Raw genomic sequence first — 20,809 nt, forward strand, 5'->3', positions numbered from 1 at the left:
AGTGTGGAAAGAAAAGGGTTTGAACTGTGTGGTTTGGAAGAGTCTGAACGTTATTACTACCTTAGAGGGTTTCCACACGGTGAGTTTTGTAACTCATCATACTCCTTTGATTTTGCATTCCCACACACATAAAGAAATTCCCTTTATTGGCACAAGACCAAAATAGAAATACTACTTTTCCTTTCAACCAATAGCAAGAGACTTCATGAAACTAGACTCAAAATATCCAAACTATTGCACAATGCAAAAGTTTCACGAAAGGAACAAAGACCAAAATCATAGATATCAGGGGTCTCTCCATATTAGTCCATCCAGCACTGTCAATAGACGGTCCCCAAACCTGAACCGCGTAGTGCATAACTGAAGCGACCAAAGTATCGAAAAGCCAGAGCTTTGTTCGAGGTTCCTGGAACTGAACTTGCGAACAAATCCTCTCTAAACCACCTAGGGCATTTCAACCCCTTTTTAGTCCTTGTTCCTTTTGAAAGGGTACAGTGTAGTAAATTTCAAACATGTCAAGTCCCGCCAGCCAACGTTGACTCATTCCTCCTCCTAAAACGTCTTCGTTATTCCACTGAAGTCCATTTGCAGAAGCGCGTTCCCCCTCTTTCTTTAACGAGGGATCTCCGCCGAAGGGTTTTTCGTTTCCCTTCAACTTCAACAGCAGAAGGGGTAGAAGCTGGTTTTCGAACCGTTCTCGAGGGCTCAGGGCAGGATCGACAGAACTCTTCAAACCTCTATGCATAGGCCTGGTAGACCGTGAGCTAGCTTCGTTTCTTGCACGGATTTTGGAGAGCTTCCCCCATCTGTTAATTGTGCAGGTCGCTTGAACTACTCTTGTTGTGTATTGACATATGCCTCGACCTTTTGTTGAAGAGCACTCAGGTATACCTAACAAAGAACACCCTATCAGGGCGTCTGCACAATGGTTCCTTGTAAATCCTTCAGCTTCTTATTTCTGTCTCATCTCATTTTGATTTACACGTCTGCCCTTCCATGGTCCGCATCAGCTGACAGTGCCCCTCTTGTTCCACGAAAGGGCAATGTTCTTCAAGTCATCGTTCCGGTAAAGACTGTCTTTAAAGAGTTTGTAGAGTGCTCCAATGATTCGAATGCCAGAGGATTTTGCATTGATGTCTTCAAGAATGCACTTTCCATCCTCATCCCAAAGCCCACCTGGACGGATGTCAAATATGAGTGCTACCCAATCGGTGATGAAAGCTATGACAACATGATCAATTTGTTAGCCAGCAGAGATGTATGCTGAATAGCTCACTTGCAATTTTTGTAGTACATGCAGTCCCAACTAGTTTTCTATGGTTATTGTTGTTTGTCTACAGGACGTTGATGCAGTGGTTGGAGATGTGACTATATCAGCAGCACGTTTGGTGAATGCTAGCTTCACACAAACATATCTGGATTCTGGAATTGTCATACTTGCACCAGATGAAGGCGTTTCACAAAATTTTCCTGGAGTCTTTTTTGCACCTTTCACCATTGAAACGTGGGCGATTTTGGTGGTATCGATCTTCTTAACCGGTCTAGCATTATGGCTGCTAGAGCACAATGAGCAAACATCTTTACAAAGAGCGCCATCAAGAGCAGAGCAGTTTAAGAGAATATTTTGGTAAGTGTCTTTCTCTTGGTCTGCAGTTTTTTCAATTTGTCTGTGGAAGTCTTTATGCAATTTGTTATTTTTGGAACGAGTCTTTGGGTATAAGGTCTGGTACTGGTTTTAACTTTTCTGGCCTATGCATGTGGCCATCTCATAGTTGGCTATGATAGGACGGTACACTCTCAATAAAATCCTGGTTGCCTTGAGTAAGTTCATCCCGCACAAACCTGCAGGAAACTATGGACTAATAAAAAACAACTCCGTTTCTATAATCGACCTTTGAGACCCACCACTCAAACATCATAACTGTTCTCCTCAACTGATCCTCATTGAGTTGCACCTTAAAGACTAATGCATTATAAGCTATTCGACTGATGGTTATGGCAAACAGGAACAAGAATGGAAACAGAAACGGCAAAAATTTAGAGTTTTGGCGAGCTCCACTAGCTTAAGGGAGTGAGGGGAGTGGAAACAGAAACGGAGAATCGAAAAAAATATGGAGTTTTGGGGAGTTTCGGGTAACTATGATTTAGACTTATGCAACTAGACATTCGAGTCTGTTATATTCAATCACAGCAGGAAGCTGGAATTTCGGTTTGCTACACACGTAAAGCCAGCTTTTGAACCCCATTCTTCAATTAGTACGTACTTGTCTATATACAATGATCTCTCTCCCCCCCCCCCCCCCCCCCCCCCCCCCCCCCCCCCCCCCCCCCCCCCCCCTCTCTACCCCCTTTTCTTAAAACATGCGTGCACGCTCACACACACACACACACACACACACTTTTTTAAAATTAGTAAATCAATTTGATTTATCTATATGTGGGAAACCTCAAAGAGAGGAAAACCCACCAAAAAGATGAAGTACAAGCGAAGGAATACAAAAGTGTTCGGCTCTACAAAGCAACTAAAAGCATTCGTAAGAAAGCTGATGTATCTCTGCAGTGATATCACCAACTTCCAAGGTGAACCGTAAAGACTGCCTAAGGGAAAATTTGAAGAAAGGCAGGGAATCTGCATGAATGCAATGGAACATATGGCCATTACTCTGTCGCCACAGCTCTAGTAAGCCCAAAACCTTACCCACATGAAGAAGACTGCAAAGCGCTGCAACTCAGGTGAGAAGATACCAAAAGCCCAAAACTGTTTATGGAAGACCGTTGTGGGAAAACAAAGCCGCATACACGTAGATACCCGACGAAGAAAGTCTCGAGTAATACAATAATCCCACAAGAGGTGACAAACGTCCTCCTCGACAGATGAGCAACGGACACAAGATGAAGGGCGGATATTGCGCATCCTAAGAAAGGTACCCACAGGGAGCACACCAAGTAAACAACGCCAAAGAAACAAACGCTCCTTCAACGGCAAACGGCTTTCCCATAATGCAGATAGAAGCTTCCTCCACCAAATATTTGATTTATGCGTGTGCCAAAGAGCGTTGCAATGATCAGCAAGCCATGGTTGAGGCAAAAGAAGAGCATATTCCCGGCCGGCAAAAATATCTTGAAAGGGAATTTCCCGAAGATTCCAGTCAGACATGCGACCACCATCAGCCAAGGGTGAAACGGGCAAGAAACCGACCAACATTTGCTGCAATTCTCTCCAAAACTGGCATAATACATACCCAATCCAAAACGGTGAGTGGCAAATGGAAACTCTAAAGTGAAACCAGTTGCATCCACCACATCCTCAACCACTCAAATGCCACGGCAGGAGAGAAAATACGCTTGGCGAGGCGAGTGGTCAACCAAAGTAAGAGAAAAGGCCCGGCTCCAATTAAGACTCTCCAAGCGAAGAGAGTTTCCTTGCGTCCAAGCATTCCACGATAGATGATTCGTACCCTGTTTCCAGGCAAAGAGCAAGGTGGAAGCAAGCATCCAGGATCTTACCAAATACCACCTCCCAAATAGATGATTGCTAGTGACCAAACGAGGACGTAACCACATGTTGGCTAAAGTGTGCAAACATAAGAGTCCAAGGCTGAGATTGTTGCGTAAGTGTAGCATAGCCTTCCTAGCCAGGACATACGCAGGTCCAAAATATTCATACCACCAAATTTGTGTGCATGAGTTCGCCACAAATGAGACAAAATGGCTGACATGAGAGAATCAAGACAGTGGCAAGGCCAGTGCAACAGTGGCAAAAAGAACTGAACATATGCCACGAGGATACTCTGAACGATTCTTAGGCGAACATGTAGTGGCCAAGTAGAAAGCTTCCAGTAATGCAGTTTAACATTTAAGTGTTGCATAACCCAGTCCACTTTTTGCGTGAGTGACGTTCCATCCAATTGGATAACCCAAATGCCCGGTGATCACATTTGGAGGAACAATCTCTCTTGGCCACAACACACTTTTTTTTGTAAATCGATTTGATTAATTTACCAGTGGGAAACCTCAATGCGAGGAAAACCCACTTAAAAAGTCATATACAAGGGGAAGAACACATAACTACTCAGCTATATGGAGTAGCTAAAAACATTCATAGGAAAGCTGATGCATCTCTGAGGTGATATCACCAACTTCCAAAGCAAACCGTAACGATTGCCTAAGAGAAGCTTGAAGAGAGGGAATGGGTCTGCATGAGTACGATGGAACACGTAAGCATTACGCTGACTCCACAAAGTCCAGTAAGCCCAGTATCTGACCCACATAAAGAAGACCGCAAAACGTTGCAGTGACGGTGAAAAAATGCCAAATGCCCAGAACCTTTTGTGAAAGACAACCCCAAGAAAACCGAGCCGCATACCGGCTGACACACGACGAAGGAAGTCTCTAGTAACGCCGCAATCCCACAGCAAGTGACAAATGTTCTCCTCTGCAGTCGAGCAACGAACGCAAGAAGAAGGACGAATATGACGCGCCCAAAGAAAAGTGCCGACCGGAAGCACTCCAAGCAAACAACGCCAAAAGAACAGGCGTTCTTTCAAAGGCAAATGGCTTTTCCACAAGGCAGATAGGCGCCGCCTCCACCAGAGATCGATTTGTGTATGCGCCAAAGGGCATTACAATGACCATCAAGCCATGGTTGAGGTAGAAGAAGGGCATAAATTCGACCTGCAGAAATGTTTCGAAAAGGTGTATCCCGAAGAGCCCAATCAAACATGCGGTCACCATCAGGCAAAGACGAAACAGGCAAAAAGTCGAGCAGCATACTGTGAAGCTCTCTCCAAAAGTGACGGTAATGCATGCCCAATCCAAAACGGCGAGCAGCAAAGGGAAACTCAAAAGTGTATCCAGCCTCATCTACCACATCCTCAACCACACGAATGCCACGGCCAAAGAGAGTAAGCTTGACGAGGGGATCGGTCGACCAAAGTAAGAGAATGCCCGGCTCCAGTGGAGACTTTCCAAACGAATCGAATCACCTCCCTGCTGAGGATTTCATGATAAATGCATCGTAACCTCTTTCCAGGCAGATACTAGAGTGGAAGCAAGAGGACAACAAGGAATGTGCCCTTCCATCTTGCCAAAAACCACCTCCCATATAGAGGGTTGCCAATGGCCAAAAGCAGAAGTAACAACATGTTGAGCGAGGAATGCAAACATCAGAGTCCAAGGCTGAATTTGTTGCACAAGAGCAGGCAACAACATAACTTTTCTCGCAAGAACATGCCGACGCAAATCCAAGATATTAAGTCCACCAAGACGTTTCGGAGTGCAAAGCTTCTCCATCGACATCAAGCGTAAACCTTTTTTCAAAGCATGAGTCCGCCACAAATGAGACATAATGTCCGACATAAGAGAATCAAGACAACGGCGAGGCCAATGCATCAGTGGCAAAAAGAATTGAACATATGCCAACAAAATACTCTAAACAACAAGGGCCAAGTAGACAACTTCCAGTAATGCAATTTGACATTCAAACGTTGCACGACCCAATTGACTTTCTGAGAATGAGTAACGTTCCAGCCAATAGGATAACCCAAATGCCTAGTGATCACATTTGACGACACAATCTCCCTTGGCTAAACAAACCATGCCAATCACACGAATAGAGAGGCAAAAGCTTTGATTTACAAAAGTTGACTCTAAGCCCAGCCGCATTGCCAAAAAGTTCCAAGGCTTCCATAATCACTTTGACATCCGCCTGTTGATTACGGGGCATAAACAATGAATATCAGCGTAAGCCTGGCCAACGAATGTACGACCCGAAGGTAACCGCAGACCATGAAGATGCTCAGTAGAGGTCAAGTGATCAAGATAAGTCAACAACGGGTGAGTAGCAATAGCATATAATAGAGCACTAAGGGGGCAACCCTGCCTAACCGAACAACCAAGAGGCCAAGATTCAGTTAATTCACCTTCCAAGATGCCTGAAGACATGCTACATGCATACAAAAAATAAACCACATTGGCGAATTTAGGACCAAACCCTATGCATCTCATCGTGGCAGGAATGAAATCCCACTGCACAGTGTCAAATGCCTTTTCAATGTCAACTTGCATAATTAACACATCCTATTGAGTGTACTTAGCATACTCCATGCCAATCATAACATTAGCCAGATTATCCATAATTTGGTGATGTGGAATGAAACCATATTGAGCCTGATGGAGTCCTGCAAAAAGATGGTCCTTAATGCGGTGCACTAGCATCTTAGCCAGTATCTTATAAACCACCGGCATCAAGGTAATCGGGCGCCAATGAGAAAATCGCTCACATAGCGCTTGCTTAGGTGGCAGTTTAAGTAAACCTTCTTTCCAAAATAGAGGCAATTCCTACTTCTCCCGCATTTATCATGAAAAGTGTGCGCGTGACACACTGACTGTGGTGAGAACATTACTGGTGCTCATGGACTAAGGTTTGGTTTTGGAGTCCTTTCCAAAGGTTCAATGACAAGGAAAATGGATGCACGCTACATGCGAATGCAAATGCAGAAGAGGTTAGGGATCTTGTCTCCAACTCCTTCCATATCCGTATACAAAGCTAGGAGATCTTGGTACTCAAGATCTGGGTTTTTGTGTATCCGATGTCGATCTTCCTTCAAAGACATGGCAATGAAGATGGGGTGTGGTAAGTCCATGGTCGGGACTCAAAGATTCTTTCAGGAAAAAAAAACTGGGCGAGGTTCTTTGGTTCAACTTGGGTTCTCGGGGTTCTTTGGTTCTTCCCTTGAGTTCGCGAAGTTGAAGCACACACAGAGCTCTGATACCAATGTCAGGTGCAGCGGAAGAGAATAAGGATTTGCTTGAACCTAGTAACACAAGGGACACTTTACTTCACTTGAAAGAACTGAACGTAACTAAAAGAAAGAAAGAGACGAGAGAGAAAAGAGACGACATAGGGATGTCTCATCCCAACCCTCAAGGGCCCCCTTGCTCCGTTGCCAGAGCAAGTACTTTCTTTATTCTTGCACAAATGCTACTACAATGATGCTGATGCTAATGGGTACTGATGCTGGGGATTGGGTACTGATGCACTGAAGGGATACTAAGATACTGAGGTTCTATGTCGATGACGAGGTACTGACGGGTCTGTGTCGATGAGGATGATGTCAACGACAGGTACTGCAGGTTCTATGTCGACGACGAGGTACTAAGGGTCTTTGTTGACGCGATGAAGTCGATGACGGTACTGTGTCAAAGACGGCGAAGCCAACCACGATTTCGTGTCGATGACGGTCAAGTCGACGACAGTTTTGTGTTGAAGACGATGATGTCGACGACAGGTACTGCTCGTCTATGTCGACGGTGACGATAATGGTGAGTGTGGCGATGACGATGACGAAGGTGTCGTCGTCAAGATAGGGATCTGCGATGACGATGACAATGTCGATGATGACGATGGTGTTGACGATGACGACGTCAAGGTTGAAAAGTGAAAACGCTAGATGCTCTGCTATGGATTTGCTACTGTGGCGGTGCTGTGGGGCTGATCTGCAACCGTCGAGTCGTGCAAGGGCTGAGAATGCAAAATGTTGAGTGTGATCTTGGCTAGAATTGCAAAACACTGGCTGTCTTGGCTGAAAACTGAAAACGCCAGTCTACTGCTGGTTTGTCAATGCAGCGAGGAACTGCAACGGGGAGTTGCGGTCCGGCGAAGCTAAGGGCTGAAAACTGAAACGTTGGTGGTTGTGTGTCACGTGACACATCCCAACCCTATGTGTCCGTGGACAAGCTACAGCATGATCAGGGTTCAGTCAATCCAGTCAGTTTAGATTTAGAAGTGATCTGGCACTTTTGTGAGTCTATTCGTAGACCGTGCATGCCCAGTCACTTAGTGTAGATGCATATCCTCTGGTTGCACACAGCATGATCATCAGTATTTCCTTCAGAATCCATCAGATTCAGTCAGGGGAATTTTCCAATGCATTTAGCCTATTTTCCCTATTTTTGGTATTTTCACTTATTATTTTTAAGTGACTTCCCAACAAAAGTAGGTAGGGCAATTTTGCTAAGTTAATATATAAGCAAACCCAAGTTAGCACTAAATGGCAGAAGAGGCAGCAGGAGCACATGCTCAACAGGCACCTTCCTAGCAGAACCCCAGCAGCACTTGGCATTTTTGGTTCTCCCAACCTCGCCGTACACCTAAGCCCCTAGCGTTTTGGTTTGCCATCGCCAACCTCCACCACAGCCTGGCGTTTTCAGCATTCCTACCCGCAGAAGACCCCTATTCCCCAACGTTTTGCAGATTCCCCAGGATCGCCATCAAATCCCAGATTCTGCTGGCGTTTGTGGATTTTCCATCAACAACAACAAAGCAGCCCAGCGTTAGTGGTTTTCAGCCAAAGCCACATCAGAACAACAACGTTTCAGCCCTATGGTACAATTGTAGAAGTTGCAAGAGTTCCTCCATTTTCAGCCCATAAAAACGCAGCCAAAACAGTCATTTTCAGCCACCCAAACAATCCCGAAATTCAGTAGATAAAAGATCACAGATTTCAGCCCTAAAGTCGTCGTCGTCATCACCGTCGTCGTCATCGGCATAGTCCAAGTTGCATCAGTCCACTGCATTCGCATTGTACCACTTTGTGCAATCAAAAAGTAGACCACTCTTGCCGACGAGAGTGGGGCCTTCGGAGGAGGGTTTTACAACGTCTCTGGTGTCGTATCTCTCTTCTGTCTCTATCTCTCAGTCTCATACACTTGCACGCACATTGTCCATTCACTTTGTTCGTGATCATAACACTTTCCATTAAGAACGGAAGGCTCTCTCTTCCATAAGAACTAAAAGGAACCCTTGAGCACAGTTCGGAGCACTCATCTTGAGCAAAGCACAAACAATCATTCCGCTGCACCTAACATTGTGGTCTTAAAACGCTGAAAACGCCAGGCTGATTTGGGTCTTCTTCTTTTTGAGAAAACGCTAGGACTCCTGCTGAGGTGTTGCTTGATTGCTAGGTGCCTGCCTCGTTGTGTCCCTGCTTCTTCTGCTTCTCCCGAGTACCCAATGGGTTTCTTTTATAGATCTTTAGCAATTTGCCCTGCCTACTTTTCCAACAAACTTACAAAAAGAATTCCAAAAGTCACTTTTAATAAAATGACTTGTAAGAGTTGTTTCACGTGGTAAAATGCCTGCATGATGAAATGATCGTTCTTGTGCAAGAGAGGGTATGCAAGTGTGACCGGCTTGGGCATGCACATCCTGCTAGAGGCTCACAAAGTGCCAAGCTCAGTCCTACGCTAAGACTAACACTAGACTACGGCAGAAGCGTGTCCACATGGCGCAAGTGAAGTACACACGTGAGAGTAAGGTTCGGGACCGAACGTTTTATACATGGCGTTTAATACGCATATTAAACATATTTTTCGAGGATCAAAATAAAATACGTCAGTTTTTTTGAAATATATATTTTTTACAAGTATATTATATGGGTCTACACAAAGGTATATACTTTATTGAAGTCAAATGTTGCACGTAATTAAATGGAAAATTGACATCTATAGACCCTAAACTCATTGCTTAGTCAATGATAATTTCAATTCTTTACAGTGTACCCAAATGTCAAAAACCCTCTTTGCCATCTATAATAAATAATGGTCATACAAAAAGTGTTTAGACCTTGGAGGTCACAAAATGTCACGAGGGTTGAAGCCAACTTTTATTAAAGTCTATAAACTGCCCACGTTTTTTAACAAAGCAACGTACTTAACGTTTTAAAACGTCTCGTTCTGTACTCTATTTAAAAAACACGTTTTTTAGTTGCTATGGTTGGAGGTTGCTCCGAGGATGTATCGATTCATTTGAGGATAAGTATGCCCTGTTTGAAAGCATTCGAAGCATCCGCCTTCTTGTAGTAGGGTATAATTGGCCTGTACACAGTAGAGGGCGGTACTTACTCAATTACTTGTTAACTTTACACAGAGCACCGAGAAGGAAAGAGAGCACAGAGGTATCCATCGACTAGAATGTCATTGCGCACACAAAGACAGACACCCTGTAGGCCCCATAGGTTGGTGCCCCTTTCGGTATTTCTTTATTCAATTAAGAACAGACAATTCGAACACGTAGATCAAAGTCTCATAAAGCTGTCCAAATGTGGCAAGGTCTGAAATTGTAGGTTTTTGACCCAACCTCGGCAGCATAATGACTCCAAATCCCCTGCAGGTCAAAAGTTTCTGTCTAGGACGGATTCCCTCACAATTTAGAAGCTTTTTGGTGAGCTGTAACAGAATTTCAGCGCGTTGTTATTCCCTGTTTTGTCAATACCAGGTGCCCAAAGCCCTGTCTAAGATGCGAGTGTGTGTGCAAAAGAGAGAGAGAGAGAGAGAGAGAGAGAGAGAGAGAGAGAGAGAGAGAGAGAGAGAGAGAGAGAGAGAGAGAGAGAGTAGACCACAAACGCTAGATATGGTGAAGGGGGGGCGATTAGCCCCCCATGACTACCATGAGCAGAAGACCCTCAGTACAATCAATATGATCAGATAATGGAAGTGGGTACCCCCTTGGCCCCATAAATAGGTGCCCAAGGAGAGCTAGGGCAAGGCCTGATAAAAATCCCCACGACCCAACAGAAAATGATGTATGGAAATATATGAGGCCGCTTGGACATAGGTGGGCGGCCGGCCCCAAACTCGGGCGGTCGGACCAGGTACAACCTAGACTATGGGTGGCCAGTAGCTTGGAGACATACTAGCCATACAAGTATGCCCTAGACCTATGTGAAGCAACAGAGTGGTGTAAGTCTAATACCCCCTCTCAGCACCGAATGCTGAACAAACCGCGTGAAGCTGAAGATGTGAGGCAAATGATGATGTTTGTTGCGATGTCCACTGAAGGATACTCCATGAGTGTAGCAGCAGTTTGGGGTGTACCAACCTCCGAGGGTATCTCCATGGTAAAGTGCCGTCACAAGCAGTATAACAAACTGTTGTACTCCGCTAATGTGGGGTGAAGATATTGCGTGAAGGTCTCGAACTGAGTATGAAAACAACTCCTTGTCATGAGAGAAGTGCCAATAGACCTGCAAGTGTCCTGCCCAAAAAGATCTGTGGTGTTTGTAGTCAAATTGTCTTGAGAAAATGAGGAAGCCCAGGAACCATCATGAGAATGACTAGAAGCCTGTCAATGCATGAACCTGCAACCCAATGTGGCCAGGTGGCTAAGCTGTGAAAAACTCTAGAAAGGCAAGATGTAGCAATTTGCACGGTAGACGACGAAGCCCAGGAACCGTCATGAGAATGACTAGAAGCCTGTCAATGCATGAACCTGCAACCCAATGTGGCCAGGTGGCTAAGCTGTAAAAAACTCTAGAAAGGCAAGATGTAGCAATTTGCACTGTAGACGTCCTTCAAAACAAGGAAAGCCGGATTGTTTTAACAGTCTGCACTATAGAGGCTATCGTAAGCTGCAACAGTCTTCGAGAGACTGCACGGACCACCACTGAATGGTGTCCTGTCAGTAGGTAGGGTAATCCAAGATGAGGGGAAGCCAGACTCAACAGTCTACGTTGTGAAGGGCCTCTGAGAAGAGGGGTGGTCAGACCAAGCTGTCTGCACCGCGATCATCCTGTAGAAGTAGGGAAGCTAGACCGAGAAGTTTGCGCTGTGAAGATCCTCTGAGAAAGGGAAAGGCCAGACCAATCTGTTTGCACCGTCTTGCCTGTATCTCTTGAGTCCTCCCTCCAATCCTCGGATGTCAACCAAAACAAAATTCGCGCCAAACAACGCCACCGAACCGCATCTCGGTGTTGCTCTCAATGTGAATGAGTTGGGAGGGGCCTACTGCCCAGGTCGAGGGACAAGTGTGTTCTAAGGTTACCAAGGGTGAGTGTGAGCAACTCTGAAGGTAGCAATCCAAATGATGAGGAGTGTAGAAGAGCAACTGCACTACCATCCAAGCCAAGCTCCGGGTGACTCCGGATGTATTCATGGGATGCCTGGTCTCTCGCATCTCGCGGGTAAACTCTCCTAGAGAGTCCAAAGCACTAAAGTCCCACTCTAGTCTGTAGATCCAAGCAATGAACCTGTCCAAGAAGAGATCCAAGATCCTCTCTTTAAGTCCATGTAGATGCTCCTGTGTAAGCAAGTGATTTGACGTGTCGAGGTCAAGTGATAAGTGTTTGTATCCACCCAAGATGGTGGTGTCTTCTCTAGGAATGTCGGAATCCCATATGCCATGAGCATGGCCATATCTCGTGTGAACTCCTCTGATGAGTGCATAGGTGTGTGCATAGCAAACCACAAGTCACCACCCCCTCTGGAGTGTGCAACTGCGGAATGATGGGTGGAATGAATGGATCTCTCAAGGATCGTACGCCCGTAGCTGATTAAGCCGATGTCGAAGATACCGTGTACTGCAACAGTCATTGAGAGACCGCGTGGACCACCAGTGGATGGTGTCCTGGCAGGAGATAATTGCATCCTCTGTTAAAAACACAAGCCATGTGGCTGCTGTCCACCCAAAAAACGCAATTGCGAGGTGTTGGAAACGGTGCTGTCCAGTGATTTTCACCGTGCTTGTACGCTCCTGGCATGGTTCAGAGCAGTGCAAAGGGTGTAGAGAGGGTTTGTCTCTATGTGCACAGCCATCGGGATTCGAAGGGCAGTGGTATGTGGCTGAAATCTGGTGGCATGGTGAGGAACCGGACTAGAAGGCAAGATCCAAGTGGGTGGGAAGCCAAGTGCTGCCCCCCTCTGCTGAAAACGCTGATGCTCCTAAAAACGCAGATGGGCTGCAAAAACGTTGATGGAAGGAGGGGTTTTTCGACGACAGATGGTGCCCAAAAGGGTAGCGCTAGGCAGCTAGGAGGTGATCGCTTTGTGTGAATGCAAAAGCGCGAGTGGAGAAAGGTTTCTCTGTGATGGAAGTGCTCCAAACTCCATCGTTGGCCTTGCTGATGCAAAAACGTTAGCAGATCAAGTTTTCCAAAAACGCTGGCTGATGTCATCCCGTGGGAGGAGAACCTGTGCGGAGATGCGCCTTGGATTATCGAGAGCCTGAAGCTGAGAGAAATGAAATGAAATGTTATATTAACGTCTTCAAAAGGCCGGCGAGAGAGAGAGAGAGAGAGAGAGAGAGAGAGAGAGAGAGAGAGAGAGAGAGAGAGAGAGAGAGAGAGAGAGAGAGAGAGAGAGAGAGAGAGAGAGAGAGAGAGAGAGAGAGAATAGACCACAAACGCTAGATATGGTGAAGGGGGGGTGATCAGCCCACCCAGGACTACCATGAGTAGAAGACCCTTAGTACAATCAGTATGATCAGATAATGGAAGTGGGTACCCCCCTGGCCCCATAAATAGGTGCCCAAGGGGAGGTAGAGCAAGGCTTGATAAAAATCCCCACGACCCAACAGAAAATGATATATGGAAATATATGAGGGCGCTTGGACAAAGGTGGGTGGCCAGCCCCAAACTCGGGCGGTCTGACCAGGTACAACCTAGACTATGGGTGGCCAGCCTGGAGACATACTAATCGTACAAGTACGCCCTAGACCTATGTGAAGCAGCAGAGTGGTGTAAGTCTAACATAAGAGCCTTCCCAAAGCTCCTTGGTATTCTCTTGCAGTTTAGGTGTGAAACCCTAAACCTGCAGAAAAACACAGCAGGCCGTAATTCTCTGTTTTGGATTGTTTTTAGTGGAGTGAACACGTCTACGCGTGTCCCAAGATCTTCGGCATGCAATGAGACAATCCCCTTGTGATTTGTACGAGTTTTCATGCGAGAAAACTCTCCAAATTCGCAATCTTTCTCAATGGAATTGTGCGTATCTGTGGGGGATTAACAGTTAGCTAATCCGTTCAGAAGGCTCTTACCTTGGCAAACACGCATAAAACCCTCAGTATTGTACATGATCATCTGAGTAGCCCAACTAGTGGGGCATTACCATATGTGCGAAGGGGGGAGAGAGATGCGTGAGAGAAAATCGTTGTGCCACATGAGACAAAGGAGAAGACGAGCTTTTCATTAAGGTTGTGAAACCTGCACCCACTACTCACACACACACTGTAGGTCACAATGAAGACCAAAATAAGCCTCCACCCTCATTTCGGTGCCCCCTCTTGTTGAGGTGTCCTGCAGGTTGCTCTCCTACTGCCAAGTGTCCAGTTTGCCCCTTTGGTTTAATTCCCTAGTTCCCACCAACTTATAAAGTTGTGACTTGCCAAGTGGCCCAAATTCCACCTGGCGCGTACAAGCTTCCATACTCATGAAAATTGAGTGCTAACTGGCCCGACCAATCCCAGACTAATCGACCTAGACTCCCAATGTGAGAAACCTGTTCTCGGCCGCAGCCGCTTCACACTGGCCATGCAATGTCCACTTGCACCTTTCCAAGGGTTTCAGAGGAAACATGTAAAAATAAGAAAATATAGTACATATTTAAAGAAGGCAACAGGAAAAATACACCTCCTTGAAGAGATTGCAACGGCTATGGTGGGTGCCGGCGATGGGAGCCATGGTGCTTTGGGGAGCAAGGGGATGAATGCGAGAGAGAGAGAGAGAGAGAGAGAGAGAGAGAGAGAGAGAGAGAGAGAGAGAGAGAGAGAGAGAGAGAGAGAGAGAGAGAGAGAGAGAGAGGAGCATGACACCAATGAAACAACGTTTTGCATGTATTAATCTTAAAAGCCTTACATATAAAAAGAGTGGAATTTGCCATGCAAACTTCTAAAAGAAGTGGAGTGCATCTGCATGCTCCAAGAGAATGTTCCCACAGGTTGACACGATTGAACCAGGGCTTGCAAAACCCAACAATCCTCCCCTCAAGCCCAAACCACTTACAATGGACTCGTTATAGACCATGACAGAGTTCAATCACCTGAAACTATGAGTAGAAGCCCCCCCCCCCCCCCCCTCGACAACAACATAGGTGTGTGTGTGCACTTCCCTCAAACAACTATCAGAGTGCCTGTCAATGCATGAACCTGTAACCAAGTGTGGCAAGGTGGCTAAGCTGTGTAAAACTCCAGGAAGGCCATATGTAGCAATCTACGCCGTAAACGTCCTTTGAATCAAGGAAAGCCAGACTAAACAGTCTGCACTGTAGAAGCTACCGTAAGCTGCAACAATCACCGATAGATCGCACAGACTGTCACCAGGAGGTGTATTTTTCCTGTTGCCTTCCGTAAATAAGTATTAGATATATTTATTTTATTTTTACTTGTTTATCCCAAAACCCTTGAAATGGTGCAAGTGGACATTGCATGGCTAGTGTGAAACGGCTGCAGCCAAATGGGTTTCTCACATCGGGGATCTAGGTCGGTGAGACAGGGACTACCCGGGCCAGTTAGCACTGAATTCTGATGAGTATGGAAGCTCGTGTGCGCCAAATTGGAATTTGGGCCACTCGTCAAGTCACTGCAACTTTATAAGTTGAAAGGGGCTAGTAAATTAACCCACATTGTAGATGTTGGTCAAATGGTAGTCTTCAATGATGGTCAGGAGACCGATAGGGACGCCATGGAAGCATCTCCTAAAATTTAGGGAACTGCTATTTTTGACGGGAAAATGTGTTCGCGTCATTAGCTCTGGAATGACAAGGGGAACATTTTATTGCTCTGCTGCCAAGTCAATTGACGCACCAGTTGAGATATTTTTAGCAGGAAAAGCCCAAACTCGAAAACTGGGCGACGTGTCAGCCTGTGAGCGATTTTGCCACTCTGGGAGGCAAAAACGAGCTGCATATCAACAAAGGGGACGCCATTTTCAGCCTCAGGTGGATTGTAGCAGGTACAGAAGCTATGGAATGCTTACCTTGCCCTCTATGCACAGTATGGTGACGGGAGTGATGCCCCGCACGCTACATACTGCTCTCTTTCTCCCCTACGTACAGTATGTTATGCCCCACTAGTGGGCTTCTCATTTGACCTATGTACAACTGTGGGGAAATATGCTTTCATGCCGAGGCGAGAGCCTCTTTGCACAGGAACCGGTGTAGCTAGCTGCTATACCAAAGCAGGTCCACGAGAGGGTGATAACCTCTCGATTGCGCAGTAAATTCAGCACTGTTTGCTTGCTGTTTTTACTCTGTTTTGGGACTGTTTTGTGCCCGGGATGCTTCCAGAATCAAGGGGCACCAAGCCCAAGGTGCAGGGAACAGTGTAGGGACCGTCGTGTGCCCAAATCAGGTCAAAAAGAGGACTGAACCAGAAATTACAGCGACCTGGAATTTACTGTTTTGTGCTCCCGACTAAGAGATAACGCCAGTGGGATAGAGTCTTAAGCTTGGAGACTGATTCGGATTAATTTCGGTACCATTATGTTGCCGAAATTCTCCGAATCTGGAGCGTACTAGCTGGATGCAGGTGTTATCTTCCAAGGACTCTCTTTTTGTAATTCCTTCTCTCTAAATTAAAGAAATACCGAAAGGGGCGCCAGTCTTTGGGGCCTACAGGGTGTCGGTCTCGTTTGCGCAGTGACATTCTAGTCGCTGGACGCAACTGTGTTCTCTTCCCTTCTCAGTGCTCTGTGTAAAGTTAACAGGTAATTGAAATAGTACCGCCCTCGTTGTATAGGCCGGCTATATGGTTCCATCGACGGGATAGTCACTTTTTCTTCAAAAAGTGCAGCGTGGATTGTTGTGGGTGAAAGCAACACAGAGCTTGTCGATATGGCAGAGAAGACAGACCAAGTACCTGAAGAGGGATCTTTCTCACATGGCACAGAGAAAATTCCTTCAACTCTTCAAGAAGAGGACAAGTTGTTTAGAACTCAACTGCGTTGTTGCATGGACATGTTTCAGCAGTTGGCTAACAACCCAAGGATGCAGGAATTCTTATAGGCTCCGACACAGGGTTTTCAGCCTCCTACACAGGGCATGACTGAGCTGTTGCAGGAAAAGGAGATTTCCAATGCGCAGAGGACTCATGATGCTCGAGGGAAAGCCCATGTGGTTGAGCAACTAGCGGTGTCCATTGATCCAAAGCAACTTGCTTTAGCTGGACAAGAACCGTTTGTGAATGGTCAAGGGAGAAATGAATAGGCTATGCGTCAGACCCTTCCATTACCTAATACTTATCCTGGTTATTTTGGAGGTGGTTCAGTATTTCAAGCTATGGCTGGTCCTTCCACAGGTTATATGCCAGGGAATGTGTTCGGGACAATGCAAACAGGTATGGGTAACCCTATGTACGCGAACATGGGTGTCCAACCAGGTTTTCAGGGTGCCTATGGCCAGTTTCGAGTGCCTGGAACACAATTTGGTATGGCTGGTTTTTCGCAGCCATACGTACAAAATACAGATATGACAGGGAAAACAGTTGATGCGAGTGCTGGAATGAATACTCATGGAGCACCATTGTTACAGGCACCTGTTTATGATAATGTGGCTCCTTTGAGTCAGCCTAAGGATTACAAGGAAGGTGGACAGGGAGTGAAGTTTGAAACTTTCAGAGGAACTGAGGACCAATTAAAGGCTTTGACCTTCATACAACAGTTCGATGTAGCTTATGCTGGAGGCAACTTCATGGAATCTTCAAAGATACGCAAGGCTTCCACTTTCTTGAAAGGGAATGCGCTTCAATGGTGGACTGCATTGTTGAACCAAGGTCAAGCCCCAACAACGTGGGTCCAATTCAAACTACTTTTTGCGCATTCATGGTTGATAAACACTTTTGAAGTGGATGTGATGACGGAATGGCACGAGTTGAATGCTAAACAGTGTGCGAATCTGGAAGAGTACAATAAACGGTTTTGGGCCGCACTGTTGCGAGTCACCTCTTACAGGTTTGTGCCTTTGTCAGAACAAATTGAGAAGTACTGTTGCGGATTGCCCAAGAAAATGAGGGACTACTGCACAAAGACTACTGTCATGAATATGTTTCAATTGATAGAGAATGCAAGAGTGGCCAACAATCTGTCGAAGGGAGATTCCGATGGATTTAATAGCCACAAGAAAGGGGCCCAGGGCAAACAATTTTTAGCCAAGGGTAATGTTGCAGCAAAGCCTTCTGAGTCTCCTGCAAAGAAGCCCTCCACTGAAGAAGCTGATACGTCCAAGAAGCAGTCTAAATCTTCTTCGGAACGAGGACAAGGACAAAAAAGGCATTTTTTTGGCAAAACTTTTCAAGAAAGGAAAGCTCTTAGGGAGGCCAAGAAATGCTACATTTGTGAACAAGGACACTTTGCAAATGAGTACCCACATAAGAAGTCACAGGATAAGGATGACAAGTCAGACCATAAAGGGAAGAAGCCAAAGTCGAGTGCAAGACTTGTTCCAGATTTGGTTGGAGATCAGCCAAACACAGATGCCACGGAGCTGTGCAGAGCTTGGTGCAAAGTTAGAGACCAGACAGTGCTGGTTTTCTTTGATCCAGGAGCCTGTGCAAATTTCATATCACCAGAATTGGCATCAAAGTTGGGCATTCGTGCAGAGGAGATGGGTATGACAGGCGAAGCAGATTTGGCATGCCCAGGACATTCAGAGCCTGTTACTCCCATTCTGGGAAAGCTTCGTCTGCACATTCAGAGCTATGTGGATGCGGAAGAATTTCATATTATGCCGCTTGAGGGCTGTGATGTGTTATTGGGTATCCCATGGTGTTATAGGTTGCATGCTATGGTGGATACTTACAACAAAAAGATTACCCTTTAGCTTACCTGAGGACTTAAGAATGTGTTCCGTTTTAAGTTGTTGAAGTTTGATTTCTAGGATTAAGTTTTTAAGATGTCTTATCATTTTTTTGCTTAAAGTTGAGTACTTGTTTAAAGCCAAGTAAGTTGCGTCAACTTATTTTTACACATGCCTTTTCTAAAAACATTTTTAAGTTAATAATGTTTTGTTTTATCTAGTTTTGTTTCGTAGCAAACAAAGTGATTTAGTTTGTTTGTTTGTTTGTTTTTCTTTTTCTTTTCTTTTCGTGTGTCCCTTGCTTTTATAGTTTTATGAGTGCTTTATTCCCTCTTATAATTCGTGAGTTTAGACTATTCTGAACTTATGAAGGTATATATATTACCCTTGTACATAGAGGAAAGACTCATGTCCTTGATGTAAAGCTTAAAGGCGAGTTTGTTCCAGTTGTTTTTGCTTCTACTATTTCATCTGTAATAAAGAATCATCTTTCTGCGTACTTGATCTTTGCAAAAGAAGTACCTCAAGTTGTATCTAATTTGTCTACCTTAGATAAAGACAGGTCAACTTTTTTGAGTGGTTTCAGTGATTGTTTTTCGGACTCTTTGCCAGGGGAGTTACCTCCTGAGAGACCTGAGGATCATACTATAGATCTTGTGCCAGGTTCTAGTCCACCGAATAGACCACCATACAGGGTTAGTGCAGCCCAGCAGAAAGAGATTATGGGTCAGGTCAACGAGCTTCTAGAGAAGGGGCTGATTCAGCCCAGTTCATCCCCTTTTTGTTCGCCTGTACTCTTAGTGCAGAAGAAGGATGGTTCATGGCGCATGTGCATTGACTATCGCGCCTTGAATAAGAATACCATCAAGAACAGGTTCCCCATACCGAGGATAGATGACATTCTTGATCGGCTTGAGGGAGCGTCATTGTTTACAAGAATAGACCTAAAGAGCGGGTATCATCAGATACACATTAGACCAGAAGATGTCCATAAGACTGCGTTCAGGACAACATTTGGTCTCTATGAGTTTCTTGTCATGCCATTTGGTCTCACAAATGCTCTTTCCACATTTAATAGAATGATGGACAGAATTTTTAGACCACATAGATACTTCGTGGGTACCTTCTTTGATGACATGATTGTCTACTCAAAGTCTGAAGAGGAGCGTAGGGATCACTTGACCGCAGTTTTCAATGAGCTACGCAAGAATAGGCTACTCATTAATGCGAAGAAAAGTGAGTTCTTTTTGCAAGAGATTCACTTCCTTGGGCACATTGTTTCAAAGGATGGGATACGCATGGATCCCGCTAAAGTGGAAGCAATTAGGTCATGGCCAGACTTGAAGTCCGTACATGACATTCGAAGCTTTCTAGGCTTATGTTCCTATTACAGGAGGTTCATCCGAAATTTTTCTGAGATTGCTTCTCCACTCCATGCACTGCAAGGAAAAGGAGTTACTTTCAAGTGGATAGCCAAGGAAATTTTAGCGTTCAAACACTTGAAAGAGAAGCTGACTTCAGATCCGGTAATTATTTTGCCAGATCTTTCTAAACCTTTTGTGGTTCAATGTGATGCGTGTGGCCATAGTCTCGGTGCAGTTCTAATGCAGAATGACCGAGTAGTCGCATATGAGAGCAGAATTCTTTTGAAGACTGAAAGGAACTTGCAAGTCTATGAGAAAGAATTGCTGGCAGTAATTCATGCTCTCACTAGTTGGAAACACTATTTGCTAGGGGCTGATTTTGTTGTCCAAACGGATCATCAAACCTTGCGATATTTTCTTACACAGACGAAGTTGTCTGAGAAGCACATGCGATGGGCAAACATTTTGTCAATGTTCCATTTTCAGATTGTGCATGTGCAAGGGAAAAAGAACGTGGTGGCTGATGCGTTGTCTCGAAAGCCCCAAATTTCAGTAGTGTCAATTCCGTACCATTGTGAACTAAATGAAATGAAGACACAATATGTTGAAGATTCAGATTTTGCAAGGATCTATGACCAACTTGTTGATGGGCAACATCATGAGCACTATATGCTTAAGAATGACTTTCTCATGATGCATGGAAAGTTATGCGTTACTAAACAGTTACGGCCAAAGATTTTGATGGAAAGTCATGCTCCACCTTATGCTGGGCATCGTGGAATTGATGCGACAGTGAAAGGGGTTGAGGCATTCTTCTATTGGCCAGCTTTGCGTCAAGATGTTGACACATTTGTAAGATCATGCTTAGTATGCCAAAAAGTCAA

At 45.2% G+C, this 20,809-nt stretch overlaps 1 protein-coding gene across 2 annotated transcripts in view; it reads left to right on the top strand.

Annotated features, from left to right (window-relative positions):
* Positions 1 to 565: 565 nt before the first annotated feature.
* LOC147453128 (glutamate receptor 3.1-like) overlaps positions 566 to 20,809 on the top strand; it is a 54,528-nt gene continuing 34,284 nt past the window's right edge. Inside the window, exons 1-3 of one of the 2 annotated variants that reach the window (XM_086518611.1) lie at positions 566 to 885; positions 1,011 to 1,258; positions 1,341 to 1,627. In XM_086518611.1, coding sequence (XP_086374737.1) covers positions 855 to 885; positions 1,011 to 1,258; positions 1,341 to 1,627 — 566 coding nt within the window. In that variant the 5' untranslated portion in view covers positions 566 to 854. Of the gene's footprint in view, positions 1,259 to 1,340; positions 1,628 to 20,809 lie in introns of both variants that reach the window. The other variant, XM_086518610.1, reaches the window with a different exon arrangement.

This window comes from Adiantum capillus-veneris, chromosome 8 (assembly GCF_014529385.1).
Source record: "Adiantum capillus-veneris isolate H3 chromosome 8, ASM1452938v2, whole genome shotgun sequence".
Lineage (NCBI taxonomy): Eukaryota > Viridiplantae > Streptophyta > Polypodiopsida > Polypodiales > Pteridaceae > Adiantum > Adiantum capillus-veneris.